The following is a 14,392-nucleotide window of genomic DNA, read 5'->3' on the forward strand; positions in this document are numbered from 1 at the left end:
AAACCAAACGTACACATATACTGACTGATACTCATTTTGGCTCAGCAATACTGTCTTTTCTGTGTTCTCAGTTACGTGACGAGTTGGATAGATACCCGGCAGGCCCAGTCAGAGCGAGCCAACCTCACTATTTTGTTTGATAAGTATGTGCCGTACTGCTTGGAACAGGTCCGCTGCAACCTGAAAACCATCACTCCCGTTCCAGAAAACAGCATGGTGCAGGTGTGGTCTCATGTCACGTCATTTAAATCAACAGATGAGCTCTTAGCTGTTCAGTCAAGCGTAGCGTCTCTGTATGTAACCCAATCAGACACTGTGCTCCCTGCTGGACTGCCTGTTGACAGTGGACAACACTCCTGCCGACTCTCCTCGAGAACTTTACGAGATCTACTTTGTCTTCGCCTGCGTCTGGGCTTTTGGAGGCGCTCTCTTTCAGGATCATGTGTGTGGTGACTAACGTTTGCAGTATTTTACATTGGCAATAACCGTATAGTTCACATTGGTTAAATACTGGTCCTTACCCACCTCCCATTTCAGCTGTATGACCACCGTGCTGAATTCAGCCGTTGGTGGTCCAAAGAGATGAGAGCAGTGAAGTTTCCTTCACAGGGCACCGTGTTTGACTATTTCATTGACTCCGAGACAAAGAAATTTACACCTTGGAGTGAGAAGATGTTGCCATTTGAGCTGGAGCCTGATGTCCCGTTGCAGGTGCGTGGTTGTACTTACAAATGTACTTGGCTGTATAAAACATAATGGAATTAGCGCACATTGTTTGAACTTGCTGGGCTGATCTCTTTCAGACAGTGCTGGTCCACACCCCAGAAACCATCTGTCTAACCTACTTCATGGACCTGCTGCTCCAGAAAGGCAAACCTATCATGTTAGTGGGCAACGCAGGAGTGGGCAAGACCATCCTTGTGTCTGATAAAGTCAGCAAGCTGAAGGAGGACTACATGGTGGCAAAAGTACCCTTCAACTACTACACTACATCAGCCATGCTGCAGCGTAAGAATCACCAGAATGAGCAGAATGAGTGCTTTTAAAAACTTAATCACCTTAAAATATGTCATTTTACTTGTATGGGTGCATGTGTACAAAACATTTTGGCTTTTGATGTCCAAATTGCTTTCTCATTAACTGACGCTTTCCCCACTTTATTCAGTTTAATTTCTCTTCATATTATGATGAAAACCTTTTCATATGCTGAAGATTATCTTTTCATGATCATATTATGTGAATAGAAAAAGCTGGGCTGCAGATAAGATTTTTAACTCTGTATTAGGTGCATGTTATTGTAGTACTTAATAGCTTTTGTCCATTTCCACCAGCTGAGTAACATATTCTTCATTACAAGACTTTTATTCTGAGCTGGGAAACTGATTTACTCTTGAATTATTCTTTTTTTCTTCTGAAAGGTCACCTCTGATTCACGCATTTTTTTGTCAGCGAATAATTCTTCATAAACACTGTTGCATTTCATGAACCTCAGGTGTCCTGGAGAAACCTTTAGAGAAGAAAGCCGGCCGTAAATTTGCTCCTCCTACAGCTAAAAGGCTCATCTACTTCATAGATGACCTCAACATGCCTGAGGTGGATGTTTATGGGACCGTCCAGCCACACACACTCATACGACAGCACCTTGACTACAGCCACTGGTAAGACTGGTGAGACATGCTCACACACTCCTGCTACTATCGAAATGTAAAGCTGTAAAACCAAACACTGTTCACAGCAACTTGGTGGTGTAGCTTGATCTCATTAAACTGAAACTTTTTAGGTACGACAGACAAAGGCTGGTATTGAAGGAAATACATAACTGCCAGTATATCACCTGTATGAACCCAACAGCTGGAAGCTTCTCTATCAACCCCAGACTGCAGGTACAGCCAGACAAACTGTATATACAGGGGGAAATGACTCACTCGCATTGTACTGCATTTACAAAAACACCCGTGCACTTTCTGCTCAAACTGTTCTCTGTCACCATGACTTTTAAACATTTTGAAACATTTAGTAAAATGTGTTTGAATGCATTACACATCAATCAGTGGTAGAAAGAAAATTTAAAAAAAAGGGAAAAATGCTTAATGCTTAACATTTTAATGTCCTTGAAAATAGATAACCAATTAATACTAATACTAATTAATACACTAATCTGGTTCCTAAAACATTTTAGAAGTGATTCTGAATGATTCCTGTCTATTTCAGAGGCATTTCTCAGTGTTTGCAGTACATTTCCCTAGTGCTGGTGCGTTGGCCACCATCTTCTCCAGCATCCTGTCAGCTCACTTCCTTCAGGGGGGTTTCAGCTATGGGGTCTCTCGCTCAGTTGTAACTCTCATACAGGTGCATCTACAGTATCAGTATCGTTTTTCTCCTTTAAAACTATGACTCATTTACCGTACGCATGCAAACGTTACCTATCTGCCTCGTTTGTGTTGGTGTTTTTGGTTGCGCTGTTCCAGGCAGCTATCTGTCTGCACCAAAAGATCAGCCAGAACTTCCTCCCAACAGCCATACGCTTCCACTATATCTTCAATCTGCGAGACCTCTCCAATATATTCCAGGTGAAAAATATCGGGCTGTCATCTGAAATATAGATGAAAAAAGCCTGCTTTTAATTTGAAATATTGCTGTGTTTATTTAATAATTCCGATTTTTATTTTTTGATTTCCTGATGTGTAGGGCATCCTGTTTGCCCTACCAGAGAGTATCCGTTACCCCATGGACCTGGTTCACCTGTGGCTCCATGAGAGCTCCAGGGTCTACTCTGACAAACTAATGGAGGAGAAGGATGTGGAACTCTTCAATAAAATCCTGCTGGATACTGGCAAAAGATACTTTGAGGCAAGTTAGGGACAACATTTAGTCATGGCGTTATCTTTTGCAATTTTACAAAATTACAAAAATTGTAAAGTTTGTTATTTGATTTTCTGTCGGTTTGCTGCAGGGAATAGACGAATCCATCTTTATCCACCAACCTTTGGTGTACTGTCACTTTTCCCAGGGAGTGGGAGAGCCACGCTATCATCAGGTTTGACACACACACACGCATACACACACACATTAAGTCAGAACGTCTCTGGTTGCTACTTTTGAGCATCTGTTTATTCTTCTTTAACAGAAGTGACAAAACTGGGTGAGATCATTTGTTTATCCCTTAAATCAATTAATCGCATAGGTTTCTTTTCACTGATTATGTACTCAAAGACTTCATGGCTGTCGTGTTTGATCTGTCGGAAAATACGTGTGGGTGAAAGTACAGTCATTAGTACACTAATTGCCTTTCTTTTCTGCATGGGTAGCTTAAATTGTTTACATATCAGGATGTCACTACATATATAGTAGTGACACGGAATGGCTGGCTAAAGTTAGTTGCTTTATTTGGCCTCCTTGTCAGGCTTCAGACTGGGAGAAGCTCCAGAAGACACTGGCTGATGCTCTGGAGCATTATAATGAGCTGCATGCTGTCATGGACCTGGTACTGTTTGAAGAAGCCATCCAGCATATGTAAGAAAAGCATGCAGGTGTCCATAAAGCATGTGCAGTCAGACACATACCGTTGCAACATGTGCATATAAAGGATTACAGAGATGAGTTCAAACGGTAAACGCGCCATACCGGTGTTTGCGTTCAGTTGTCGGATCAGTCGCATCCTGGAGGCCCCATATGGTAACGCCTTGCTGGTGGGAGTCGGGGGAAGTGGGAAGCAGAGTCTGTGTCGACTGGCTGCCTTCCTCAGCTCGCTGGAGGTTTTCCAGATCACGCTGCGTAAAGGATACGGCATCAGTGACCTTAAGGTAAGCAACAGATACAAAACGTCAAGTCTGTTTTTGTTTTTTTAATCATTTATCGACTGATACTCACTCACACCCTGTCAAATATTTGATGTCTTTCCTACTTTAATTCAAAATATCAATCTTTTAATTGTCCACAGAGTGATTTATCAGCATTGTATATAAAGGTGGGAGTAAAGAACATTGGGACAGTATTCCTTCATACAGATGCCCAGATTCCAGATGAACGCTTCCTGGTGCTCATTAATGACATGCTGGCTTCAGGTTTGTCTACACTGACTATGAGTGTTGAGAATCAGAGCATTTCTGTGTATGAAATCTAATCTAAATTCAATTTTTTGCATTGAAATTGTTTTAATAATGAGATGGTACATGGATGACATTTTGTGCCTCGCTGGGCTTGTAAGGGACAAATAAATACCGAGTGTGTGTTGTGTTTTCAGGAGATATACCTGACTTATTTAGCGATGAGGAAGTGGATATGATTGTCACATCCATCAGAATGGAGCTAAGGGCATTAGGACTCATAGATAGCAGGGACAACTGCTGGAGCTTCTTCATTGAGAGAATACGAAGACAGCTCAAGGTCGAAGCAATAATCTGCTATTAAATTTTCCCATCTCTGAAAAAGCATTACCACATTTTTACCACATTCAAGATATCTCTTTGTTCTTTGCCCTTTACTTCAGCTTCTTCCCCCATCTTTCCACCAGGTGGTCTTATGTTTCTCGCCAGTGGGTTTCACATTGCGAACACGTGCACGCAAGTTTCCTGCTCTGGTTAATTGCACTGCCATAGACTGGTTTCACCCATGGCCTCAGCTCGCTCTGCAGTCTGTTAGCTCTACCTTTATTGAGAAGATACCTGGGCTGGAGGTAAGGAAAACTTCAGTTGGTATTTATTTTGACTTTTTACCAAATATTCAACCACTTCTCTTGAGAAGAACTAAAATGCATGTGTAAAAAGTACCAAATTGTCTAGAAAAGAACTTACTACACAACTATACAACCGCGCTGCTAACCATGCTAACATTACATTCTTAAATATTGAAAAATGTAACAATATCCATATGTCTTTGTCTTCTTCCAAGATTTGTTTATGTTAACTCTCTCAAGAAAAATGTGCTTACTCTTGTCATGTATTATAAATCGCCTCAATCCTTGTGTGTATCTATGCTGCGCAGCCCAGCATTAGAGCATCTATCAGTGAGTTCATCTCCTACGCCCACGCGAGTGTCAATGAGGTGAGAGCTACTGCAAAGCACTGTGAGCAATAAGCACTCCTCCTCTTTTCTTTGACCTGATTTATAGGTTGTCGTTTTTTTTTAAAAGGTGAGCGTCAAGTACCAGCAGAATGAAAAGCACTTTAACTACACCACTCCAAAGAGTTTCCTTGAGTTCATGAAGCTATACGACAACCTGCTTGGGAAGAAACGCACAGAGCTGACCCAGAAGATGGACAGATTAGAGAATGGACTACAGAAACTGCTGAATACGGCATCGCAGGTCAGAAAACATATACCATACAGCAATAGTTTTGTATTAATTTGATGTCGCTTTCCCAGCACATTGTCTCAAACTTTCATTATCTGTCTTTTTTTTTTTTTCAGGTGGAGGATCTCAAAGCCAAGTTAGCAGTGCAGGAGGTGGAGCTGTGGCAGAGAAACACAGACATCGAAGCTCTCATTGCTAAAATAGGACAACAGACAGAGAAGCTCAACCTCGAAAGAGCTGTAGCTGATGCGGAGGAGCAAAGAGTAAGAGTGTGTGATTCCAGGGCCTTTCAAGCTACTTTGTCAGGGAAAAGGTCAACAGAAATGAGATAGAAGTGAAGTAATGATAAGCCAAGCTTGCAGCACAGAATTTACAGTAGATGACTTTGCATATGTTCTTTGCTCTTATGATTGCTCAGGTAGCAGCAATTCAAGCAGAAGTGACCAAACAGCAGCAGGAGACAGAGGAGGATTTGGCCAAGGCTGAACCTGCCCTACAGGCAGCCAACACAGCCCTCAATACACTTAACAGAGTAAAGTGCTTTCATCCACGTAAATGTAGGGACCTGAGTCCACCATGCTCTACATTTGGTTTATTTGTCTAATCTTATTTCATCTATTTTATTCAGTTTCATTTGTAAGTAGAAGGAGAACGTGTCACAAAGTTGTCTCTGATCCATCCCCTAAAAAGAAAAAAAAAAGCTACATGGGTGTTTGCTTGTCTGTGTGATCCAGTTGAATCTGACAGAGCTGAGGACATTTCCCAACCCTCCAGCTATTGTCACCAACGTCTCAGCAGCTGTTCTGGTGCTGCTGTCTCCCCAAGGCCGAATCCCTAAAGATCGCAGCTGGAAGGCCTCAAAGATGGTTATGAGCAAGGTGATGATTTACAGTGAGGTTTTCCACATAAATCACCTAATGTCATAAAGTCATTTAATCTCAGCAATGCTATCCTGAATAAAACAAAGAAAAGTAGAAAAAAAGGAAGTTATAAAGTTAGAAGTTGTGTGTTGTCGCTGTTCGCTTTTATGTCCTTCTCTCTCTGAGTTCCTGCTCATAATTCATAATCCAGGTAACGTTCAAAGATATGAATGAATGAATAATGTAATGCGACGTGGTTTTGTCTAATCCACACAAATGCATGTTCAGGTGGATGATTTCCTGCAGGCTCTGGTGAACTTTGACAAAGAGCATATCCCTGAAGCCACGGTGAGGTGTGTGAGAGACGAGTACCTCAGTGACCCAGAGTTTAACCCTGAATTTGTCCGACAGAAAACTTCAGCCGCTGCAGGCCTCTGTGCCTGGGTGATCAACATCATACGCTTCCATGAGGTACACACGTGAACCCAAGCTGTCACAAATAATTCGAGTCACCCACGCTAAGTCCATAGGTGATGTTACAACCCTGTGTTGTTGTTTGACAGGTTTATTTTCTTTCTCCCTTTTTATCTCTTGTGCTGCCTTCGATAGATTTTTGTAAGTACATGGCCGCCATCTTGTCCTTCCAGGATTTTAAAATTGATATCGAGTGTGTTGGTGAAGGTCAACTGTATGCTGTTTTATGATATCTTGAAGCCCTCTTTCAAATTTCTTTTCCTATAAGTGAAAGGTTGTACTGTAATTTCCTCTCAGAAGTTCTTCTTTGTGCATCTGTCCAGGTATTATGTGAGGTGGAGATGAAGAGGATGTGTCTGTCTCAGGCTAATGCAGATTTGGCTGAGGCTGCTGAGAAACTTGAGGTCATCAGGAGAAAACTCGCTGTGAGTCTTCAAAATCATCGATTTTTTTATTTCTACTTACTTCATTGTAGATAAGTAAAATAGATTTTTGTTCACAGTGATTATTTATTACTCACAAAAATGGTTTATGCTGTAGGCAGGCCCTAGAACATGAACTTCTTGCTAAAAATTGTGACATTATCACCTCTCCCGCAGCAACATCTAATTTTCATTTGCTCTGGAAAATGTCTGATTTGCTTTAGCTGTTCATAACTGAATCTCTTCTTTGGTATATTTTAGAAAAAAAAAAGTTTGATGCAGGCTTTTAAGGTCTTTCAGTTTTCTCTGGTTATATTATTGACTGGCTCATATGATATAGTTATATTTGTAACAAAAGAAGATTTTCTCATCTTTCTTAGGAACTGGATAGTAGTCTGGAAACGCTGACAACAGAATTTGAGAAAGCCACTTCAGAGAAGCTTCGCTTTCAGGAAGAGGTCAACCGTACTAACAAGACAATAGAGCTAGCCAATCGGCTGGTAAAGGGACTGGAGGTGAGCACACATAAATCAAGTGGTAGCAGGAGATCATTTTCATTCCTACCTCTGAAACGAGATTCTGAAAGCGCAGTTTATCATTTTTCATCAGTGTGGAGGACATGTGTGTGTCTTTCAGAGTGAGAATGTACGCTGGGGCCACTCAGTGGCTCAGTACCACGAACAGGAGGAAACTCTCTGTGGTGATGTTCTCCTAACTGCAGCTTTCATTTCTTACGCCGGCTCCTTCTCCAAGAAGTACAGGAGAGAGCTGCTAGAAAACCTCTGGATGCCAATTCTGCTCAGCCAGAAGGTTTCACGATATTCTCCTACAGTTATTCTGTAATTACAATTAGTCCCTGTTCGCTCCAAGGGGGCAGGGGGGCAAACAGGGATATATTCCTGTATGAATATATGAATACAAACCTCTTTTATGTTTTTTCATCAGGTGCCCATCCCTATGACAGGGGGGTTGGATCCTGTGTCAATGTTGACTGATGATGCAACAGTGGCCCAGTGGAACAACGAAGGCTTGCCGGGAGACAAAATGTCCACTCAGAATGCTACTATCCTCACTAACTGTGAGAAGAGGTTTTAGATGTACCTCGCCTTCCTATAACAGTGGTCTCTGTTTAACATTCAAAGTGGTGCCATGCAGGCTTTGCTTTGTGACTCTGGCAGATCTCCCGGTAATGTGTGTGTTGTTGCAGGTGAGCGCTGGCCTCTTCTCATTGACCCTCAGCTGCAGGGTATCAAGTGGATCAAGAGTCGCTATGGTAACAGCCTCAAGGTTGTCAGCCTAGGGCAGAGAGGGTGAGAGTTTCAATCTTTACTATCCTGAAGTCCTGATAAGTGCCTTCAGTTTAGATCTTTCACATGCTTTCATATACCAGCCACATTGTGCACAAACGTACTCGCTGAAATCAATCATTTCTATCTGTGGGAAAGCTTTTAAAGTGGAGGAAGCGCAAATAAATCTTTTAATGTTCCACATTGTTCCAGATACGTAGACGTTATTGAGCAGGCTGTAGTGGCAGGTGACACTGTGCTCATTGAGAACCTCGAGGAGACTATTGACCCTGTTATTGACCCTCTTCTGGGGCGACACACAATCAAGAAGGGCAGGTAACACACTGACACATGAGTGTGCATATGTATGGAAAAAAAAAACAATTTGTTCCTCGTAGTTTTGCTCTCTTCATCACGCTGTTCTGCTCTCACGTCCTTTGTGCTGCAGCTGTATAAAGGTTGGGGACAAAGAGTGTTTCTTCCACCCGGGCTTCAGGCTGATACTTCACACAAAGTTAGCCAATCCTCACTACAAGCCAGAGATTCAAGCCCAGACCACCCTCATCAATTTTACAGTGACCAGGGACGGGCTGGAGGACCAGCTCCTGGCACAGGTGGTGAATCAAGAGAGACCAGATCTTGAGCACCTAAAGGTGGGATACAGTAGTTGTCAGTTTTCTCTGATGCTGCATCACAGGGCAAATAGGTGTGGCTTCACCTTCGTGCTTTATAACTTTTCTACCAATGAACATCAGTGTTTTTTTATGTTATATTAATCATGCTATGATAGCATTGAATTAGTGGAATTGGCCTATCGTTTTGGGTTCCAGTTAGTCTTTTTAAAATGTCGAGTTGTTTCCACAATCTCTCTGCAGAGTGAACTGACAAAGCAGCAGAACATGTTTAAGATTGAGCTGAAGCTTCTGGAGGATGAGCTGCTCACCAGGCTGTCCGCAGCAGAGAGTAACTTCCTTGGTGACAACATGCTGGTGGAGAAACTTGAAACTACAAAGCACACTGCTGCCGAGATTGAGATGAAGGTAAACGGCTACATGCTTAGCTGTGATAAAGTGGTATAAGATCACTTGTATAACTTGAATTCCCCACCCGCTTAGATCTTCTAATTCTGCACCCTGTTTCCTTATCACATCTCATTCTCAGGTTCTTGAAGCTAAAGTTAACGAAGTGAAGATAAATGAAGCAAGAGAACACTATCGTCCTGTTGCTGTCAGAGCCTCTCTGCTGTATTTCATCATGAATGATCTCAACAAGATCAATCCTATGTACCAGTTCAGCCTCAAGGTAACCTGAGGGGATAGAAACAAACAAACTCGATTTGAGGCAGGCAAAAGTGCCTATTGACTTGGTGCTGTGTCTCCAGTTCAGATGCCACAACAGAAAATAAACAATTGCTGTTATCCATCTCTGAAAGGAATGTTTTGTTATTTGTAATGAAGACCTCATGGTAAATCTGGAGGAATAAGATGAAATATTTAGGTTTGAGTGGCATGCATGCAAGCTAACCAACTACCAAGTGACAAAGGATTCCCACAAAATGATTCCTCCTCTTGCACACAGGCTTTCAATGTCGTTTTCCACAAGGCGGTGGCAATGGCGGAGGCCTGTGAGGACGTAAAAAGCAGAGTTAACACGCTGATAGACTGTGTTACATACTCCACCTTCAACTACATCAGCAGGGGTCTATTTGAAAGAGACAAGCTCATCTTTACTGCACAGCTCGCTTTCCAGGTGTGCACAAATTTGTGTCTGTTTTGGGGATAGATGGAGTTTTCTCTCTGACTGCATCCTCCTTTTTTTTCAGTTGCTCCTGATGAGTAAGGAGATAGACGTGCGAGAGCTGGACTTCCTGTTACGTTTCAGCATTGACCACTGCTATGTCAGCCCCCTTGACTTTCTGCCCAACTCGGCATGGAGCGCCATCAAGGTTCACAAGCCCATGCGCAGACTTGCCGCATTTGTGTTGCTGTGCGCGCGTCACGCCTCAAATGACCACCCGCTGTCTCTGGTTTGGGTCCAGGTGATGAGTTTTACTGATGAGTTTCGCGGTCTGGACAGAGACATTGAAGGTTCACCAAAGCGCTGGAAGAAGCTGGTGGAGTCAGAGTGTCCAGAGAAGGAGAAGTTTCCTCAGGAATGGAAGGGAAAAAGTTCCCTGCAGAAGCTGATCATGATGAGAGCCCTGAGACCAGACCGCATGACCTATGCTGTTAGGTAAAGAGTGTTTTTTCCATTTAGTGTTTTTCCCTCTGATTTTTCAGATATTATAATGCGTTTAGCCGAATTTTGAATATGAGTATATTTATGCCTTATGTTCTTGATAGCTAATGGATAAAAGGTCTTGGAAAATACACATTTATGAAATGGAATTTATGTTCTTTTAGTTATGCACCTTTTTGTGAGTGTTCTTTGAGGTCAAGCCTTTTCTTCGCTTCTTGTTGGTACCCTTAAGGAACTTTGTGGAGGAGAAGCTTGGGGTGAAGTATACAGAGGGCCGAAAGACTGAATTTGCAAAATCCTTTAGAGAAAGTGGTCCTGCCTCTCCTGTGTTTTTCATTCTCTCACCTGGAGTGGACCCACTAAAAGATGTGGAATCACTGGGTACAGTTGACAAAGAAACATGCACACACTGAATTCCCATCATGTACCTGTACTATACTTATACTTTGTTGTGAAATTGTGTGTTTTTTTTTTTTTCATTTTTGAAATGTGAGATTTTAGTCTGGGGGCACACAAAAAGTCCTGCCTTTGTGTCCTCAGGAAGGAAGCTGGGTTTCACTATAGACCTTGGAAAGCTTCACAATGTCTCTTTGGGTCAGGGACAGGAAACTGTGGCTGAGCTTGCCATGGAGAACGCTTCTAAGGAGGGTCACTGGGTTATATTGCAGGTCTGATTGTCTTATTTTGTGAATTGGAATAGATAGGCCTCTGTCGATTTGAATGAATAAAACCAATTTTGGTTGTGTTTGTGGTTGCATAAAACAACTAAAACAACTAAACTAAATAGAATATTCATTTTATTCTAAGCAGTGTTGTTTTGTTACGCCATCATTTTCTTGTTTACTGCAGAACATCCACCTGGTTGGTCGCTGGCTCGGTGCACTTGAGAAGCTCCTGGAGCGCTGCTGTGAGAACAGTCATCCAGACTACAGAGTGTTTATGAGTGCTGAATCAGCATCAACACCCCAGGAACACATTATACCGCAGGTAGGAAGACAGTGTGAGGTCGATAAGGTTGGGTAGAATGAATCCACCCGCGTTTCTCCTCTACTTCTATATTTAAACAGGGACACTCAATGAAGATTTTCATCTTTTTATCTTCTATCAATGTGTTTCTCAGGGCATTCTGGAAAATGCCATAAAGATCACCAATGAACCTCCTACAGGCATGCATGCCAATTTGCATGCCGCTCTCGATAACTTTGACCAGGTGAGGTTTTTTATTTTTATGCATTGTCATTTTTGTCTTATTGACCAGTTTGACCATTGTTGACCATCCATTAACTGGCCCCTCTCCAGGACATTTTGGACCAGTGCAGCCGTGAGCAGGAGTTCAAGACAATCCTTTTCTCTCTGTGTTACTTTCATGCCTGTGTGGCGGAGAGGAGGAAGTTTGGGCCCCAAGGTTGGAACAGAAAGTATCCGTTCAACACCGGGGACCTTACTATATCTGTTAATGTTCTTTACAACTACCTGGAGGCTAATGCACAGGTGAGGTGTGTCCTGATGATGATAAGCGAAGGGGTGATTGTATCAGCGGTGATTTATATGATTATGATAATCAAGGTGCCATGGGAGGACCTGAGGTATCTGTTTGGGGAGATCATGTATGGAGGACACATCACTGATGACTGGGACAGACGGCTTTGCCGAACGTATCTGGAGGAATACATGCAGCCCAACCAGGTTTTGTATATGTTCATGAAAGAAAGGCAAAGGAACAAGACTGTGGTGTGTCAGCTGCATGCTCAGCTTCACTCTGACAAAAGAAGACGTAGACCATGAACTGACAGTAATTAGGAACAGATGCTTCTCTAATGCCATTTCTGTCTAATGGTTAGCTCCAGTTTGAAGCAATTATGCTAGTTTGAGACGGGAGACTAATATGTGCAATGTGCATTATTTAAATCATCATTATTATTGTTTCTTTTAATTATCACTCAGTTTGACCGGAAACTTTCATTGGCACCTGGGTTTGTCGTCCCCTCCAATCTGGACTACCAGGTTAGGTAACGCACAGTTCCACCTTCACCTCCGTGACACTGCCCTGTTATCTAGTCTAAAACTGAATTTTTAACCTGTGATGTGCAGATTGAGTTGAAGAATATTGCAGTCAGTCATGGGGACAGACTATACATCTGGTATACTAAAAAAAAAAAGTGCTTTTCAGGGCTACCATGACTTCATAGATGAGATGCTGCCCCATGAAAGCCCAGTGCATTATGGGTTGCACCCGAATGCAGAGATTGAGTTTCTGACGGTGACGTCAGATAACCTTTTTCACACTCTGCTGGAGCTTCAGTCTCCTGATGCTGTGATGGGGGAGGGTGCTTCACAGACGCTGGAGGAGAAGGTAGCTACACATACAAGTTCAATGATGTCTTTATGAGATTTCATCTTTCTCAATAAGGACATAAGGAAATGTCCTTAGCCAAAAGGAAAAAAAAAAGAAAAACAAAATAGAAAACAAAAACACATGAACTGATCATCCAGAGTTGCAATCAGTCTCAATCCCAGCACCTGTGATTCTTCTAGAGACAAGACAGTCAGACGTTTGTAGGTCTTACAATTTCATGCCTTTTTTTCCTATGCTCCAACTAATTAGTCGCGATCCTCACCTGCAGGTGAAATCTATTCTAGATGAAGTCCTGGAAAAGCTGCCAGAAGAATACAATATGTCCGACATCACCTCCAAAACAGCTGAACGGTCGCCGTACATCCTGGTCTGCTTCCAGGAATGTGAGCGCATGAACACACTCATTTGTGAGATGCGTCGCTCACTGAGGGAGCTGGACCTGGGACTCAAGGTACGCTTATACCTCTCGGTGCTTTTATGATTGTTTACAGCTCGGTCCTCATAATCTCAGCCCTGTGAAATTACCTTTACAGTTCATTTGACAGATAAGCAGTAACAACAACGTCTCAAATTTAACATGGAAATATTTCACTGATCCCCTATGTAAGACAAGTGTGTCTATAGAGATATAACAGATGTCTCTATTAAGGGTGAACTGGCTATGTCATCTGAGATGGAGAAGCTTCAGACAGCCTTGTTCTTTGACGATGTCCCTGATACCTGGACCAAACTGGCCTACCCATCTACCTACAGCCTGGCTATATGGTTTGTGTTTCAGTTTTAGTACTAAGATTGTTTAATTCTAAGGGGGATTTTTTTTATATGTCAAATCCATTTTAGTCCTTTTAGTCTCTTTGCTTATGTGAAAAAGTAGTACATTCATTAGACTGTGTGCTACTGAATGTCACATAAAGGGATTAATCACTCTACGTTACCTAACAGTTTCTGTTTCTGAAGTATCCAGATGACTGACATTATCCAAACAGCTCTCTGTCTGTTTTATGTGTGCGCGTCAGGTATAACGATGTGATGCAGCGCTGTAAAGAGCTGGACAGCTGGACTCAGGACTTGTCTCTGCCCAGTGTCGTCTGGCTATCTGGGCTGTTCAACCCACAGTCCTTTCTCACTGGTAACACAGACAGTTCTACCAAGTCATAAATGGCTCCACTTCATTTCCCCCCTTTCGCCTGTATCTTGTGTTTCCTCATCATTAAACACGACTCTTTTGCTTGCTTTTCAGCTGTGATGCAGTCTCTGGCACGTAAAAACGAGTGGCCTCTGGATAGAGTAAATCTTACAGTGGATGTGACCAAGAAGTTTAAGGAAGAGTTCAACCAACCTGCCAGGGAGGGTGCATATGTGTATGGACTTTACATGGAAGGTAGACAAACATGATCTGTTTTTGCGGTGCAGGGGCTTAGGTTGGATTCATGAGCAAAACAAATAAAAAATAAACCATGCAA

At 42.4% G+C, this 14,392-nt stretch overlaps 1 protein-coding gene across 1 annotated transcript in view; it reads left to right on the forward strand.

Moving 5' to 3' along the window:
* dnah9l (dynein, axonemal, heavy polypeptide 9 like) overlaps positions 1 to 14,392 on the forward strand; it is a 30,615-nt gene that overhangs the window by 15,442 nt on the left and 781 nt on the right. The window contains exons 43-88 of the mRNA XM_072363822.1: positions 72 to 222; positions 311 to 442; positions 538 to 711; positions 804 to 1,008; positions 1,493 to 1,658; positions 1,781 to 1,883; positions 2,212 to 2,349; positions 2,469 to 2,570; positions 2,689 to 2,850; positions 2,954 to 3,037; positions 3,404 to 3,513; positions 3,641 to 3,803; positions 3,941 to 4,064; positions 4,244 to 4,386; positions 4,514 to 4,675; positions 4,984 to 5,043; positions 5,132 to 5,305; positions 5,410 to 5,556; positions 5,712 to 5,825; positions 6,028 to 6,171; positions 6,442 to 6,624; positions 6,763 to 6,768; positions 6,951 to 7,052; positions 7,430 to 7,564; positions 7,686 to 7,859; positions 7,995 to 8,127; positions 8,257 to 8,359; positions 8,549 to 8,671; positions 8,784 to 8,988; positions 9,211 to 9,375; positions 9,497 to 9,637; positions 9,914 to 10,084; positions 10,158 to 10,280; positions 10,374 to 10,567; positions 10,806 to 10,954; positions 11,114 to 11,241; positions 11,423 to 11,560; positions 11,694 to 11,783; positions 11,873 to 12,064; positions 12,140 to 12,259; positions 12,518 to 12,577; positions 12,744 to 12,926; positions 13,198 to 13,380; positions 13,579 to 13,694; positions 13,946 to 14,058; positions 14,170 to 14,310. Coding sequence (XP_072219923.1) covers positions 72 to 222; positions 311 to 442; positions 538 to 711; positions 804 to 1,008; positions 1,493 to 1,658; positions 1,781 to 1,883; positions 2,212 to 2,349; positions 2,469 to 2,570; positions 2,689 to 2,850; positions 2,954 to 3,037; positions 3,404 to 3,513; positions 3,641 to 3,803; positions 3,941 to 4,064; positions 4,244 to 4,386; positions 4,514 to 4,675; positions 4,984 to 5,043; positions 5,132 to 5,305; positions 5,410 to 5,556; positions 5,712 to 5,825; positions 6,028 to 6,171; positions 6,442 to 6,624; positions 6,763 to 6,768; positions 6,951 to 7,052; positions 7,430 to 7,564; positions 7,686 to 7,859; positions 7,995 to 8,127; positions 8,257 to 8,359; positions 8,549 to 8,671; positions 8,784 to 8,988; positions 9,211 to 9,375; positions 9,497 to 9,637; positions 9,914 to 10,084; positions 10,158 to 10,280; positions 10,374 to 10,567; positions 10,806 to 10,954; positions 11,114 to 11,241; positions 11,423 to 11,560; positions 11,694 to 11,783; positions 11,873 to 12,064; positions 12,140 to 12,259; positions 12,518 to 12,577; positions 12,744 to 12,926; positions 13,198 to 13,380; positions 13,579 to 13,694; positions 13,946 to 14,058; positions 14,170 to 14,310 — 6,329 coding nt within the window. The remainder of the gene's footprint in view (positions 1 to 71; positions 223 to 310; positions 443 to 537; positions 712 to 803; positions 1,009 to 1,492; positions 1,659 to 1,780; positions 1,884 to 2,211; positions 2,350 to 2,468; positions 2,571 to 2,688; positions 2,851 to 2,953; positions 3,038 to 3,403; positions 3,514 to 3,640; positions 3,804 to 3,940; positions 4,065 to 4,243; positions 4,387 to 4,513; positions 4,676 to 4,983; positions 5,044 to 5,131; positions 5,306 to 5,409; positions 5,557 to 5,711; positions 5,826 to 6,027; positions 6,172 to 6,441; positions 6,625 to 6,762; positions 6,769 to 6,950; positions 7,053 to 7,429; positions 7,565 to 7,685; positions 7,860 to 7,994; positions 8,128 to 8,256; positions 8,360 to 8,548; positions 8,672 to 8,783; positions 8,989 to 9,210; positions 9,376 to 9,496; positions 9,638 to 9,913; positions 10,085 to 10,157; positions 10,281 to 10,373; positions 10,568 to 10,805; positions 10,955 to 11,113; positions 11,242 to 11,422; positions 11,561 to 11,693; positions 11,784 to 11,872; positions 12,065 to 12,139; positions 12,260 to 12,517; positions 12,578 to 12,743; positions 12,927 to 13,197; positions 13,381 to 13,578; positions 13,695 to 13,945; positions 14,059 to 14,169; positions 14,311 to 14,392) is intronic.

The sequence above is a fragment of the Leuresthes tenuis genome, unplaced genomic scaffold, assembly GCF_036924035.1.
Source record: "Leuresthes tenuis unplaced genomic scaffold, fLeuTen1.0.hap1 SCAF_14, whole genome shotgun sequence".
Taxonomy (NCBI): Eukaryota; Metazoa; Chordata; class Actinopteri; order Atheriniformes; family Atherinopsidae; genus Leuresthes; species Leuresthes tenuis.